The 1182-nt window shown below is 38.1% G+C and overlaps 1 protein-coding gene across 1 annotated transcript in view; it reads right to left on the reverse strand.

Moving 5' to 3' along the window:
* The window catches only part of CNOT10 (CCR4-NOT transcription complex subunit 10), a 78173-nt gene that overhangs the window by 30341 nt on the left and 46650 nt on the right, over positions 1 to 1182 (reverse strand). Inside the window, exon 12 of the mRNA XM_045297678.1 lies at positions 464 to 544. Within this exon, the coding sequence (XP_045153613.1) occupies positions 464 to 544 (81 nt within the window). The remainder of the gene's footprint in view (positions 1 to 463; positions 545 to 1182) is intronic.

Consider the following 1182-nt stretch of genomic DNA (forward strand, 5'->3'; position numbering starts at 1 on the left):
GGCATCGCCTTACCTAAACAGGGGTAAGGTGAAATAGAAAATCTGTGATGTTACAACTGCTGCGAAATCAGGGTTATGACTGACCAGCGTGGTTTCCCTGAGAAGCCTGTGAACATGTGAGGGAATAAGAGCTGTATCACACAAGCTCTTTCGGAAAACACAAGAGGAGGGCGCTCCCTCACTGATTGATGTGCCCAGCTTAATTCTAAAACCAAATCTGACACACACTTACTATAAGTACAGTATGGATAAACTTTCCTTGTGAACACAGAAGGAATATTAATAAACAATATGTTGAACCCAGCAGTTTATATATGTAAAAAACAGTAGGGCTTATCACGAGATTGCAAGGCTGGTTTAACATCTGATATTTAGTCAATATAATTCAACAGAATAAGGGAGGAAAAGCCTAGTGTGTGCATCTGAGTAGCTGCAATGTTATTTTTGCTTAAATAATACTCACTTCAAGTTTTCTAGTTCCTGTTTCCTCAATGGAGAAGAAGGTGGAGCAGGAATAAATTTATCTCCGTCATGGCTTTTACTGCTGAAATAAATATTTGCTTATTATGAAGAGAAACAAATAATTGAATATAAAAGTTTATTTCCCTATGACCACTTCCATGGAATTTTTTAATGGCAAAACTACTGACGAGTCAAGATTTTTAAAATGCCTGGTAACTTTTCTGTTGTAATCAATATGAAGACTTAAGTTAAAGGTATCATGTATAAAAAGCAGAATTTCTTGTATATAATAGTGTTTGTTGTATTACTACAAGGTAAACTCACCCAGTTTCTAATAAATCATTAGAAAATTATACTAGAAGATTCAAAACATAGATAATAGTATCCAAGAAGTTAGTGGTATACAACTGCCCTCTCTGATAGCAACAGGGAAAACTAGTTGCTGTTGCTTAGATTACTTTCAGGGGCGAAAGTGGGCTCCGGGGCATTTTCATTCGCTAGCCTTTTCAAAGGCGAACACCAGCCCTTTCCTCCGCGGTACCCTTGGCTGGACTCAACCCGCCCGGGATGCCTCTCACATTAGCATTCTGTACAACCACTCCTGATGATGCAAAGCTGTCGCTTTCCACTTTGTTTCCTCTTTACTTTACCCTTCACTGTTTTTGTCTCAAATACTTAAGCATTGATACTTTCTTATCATCAACGCAGAGGAATTTTGGA

The sequence above is a fragment of the Echinops telfairi genome, unplaced genomic scaffold, assembly GCF_000313985.2.
Source record: "Echinops telfairi isolate 266 unplaced genomic scaffold, ASM31398v2 ScPeMD7_7420;HRSCAF=8458, whole genome shotgun sequence".
Taxonomy (NCBI): Eukaryota; Metazoa; Chordata; class Mammalia; order Afrosoricida; family Tenrecidae; genus Echinops; species Echinops telfairi.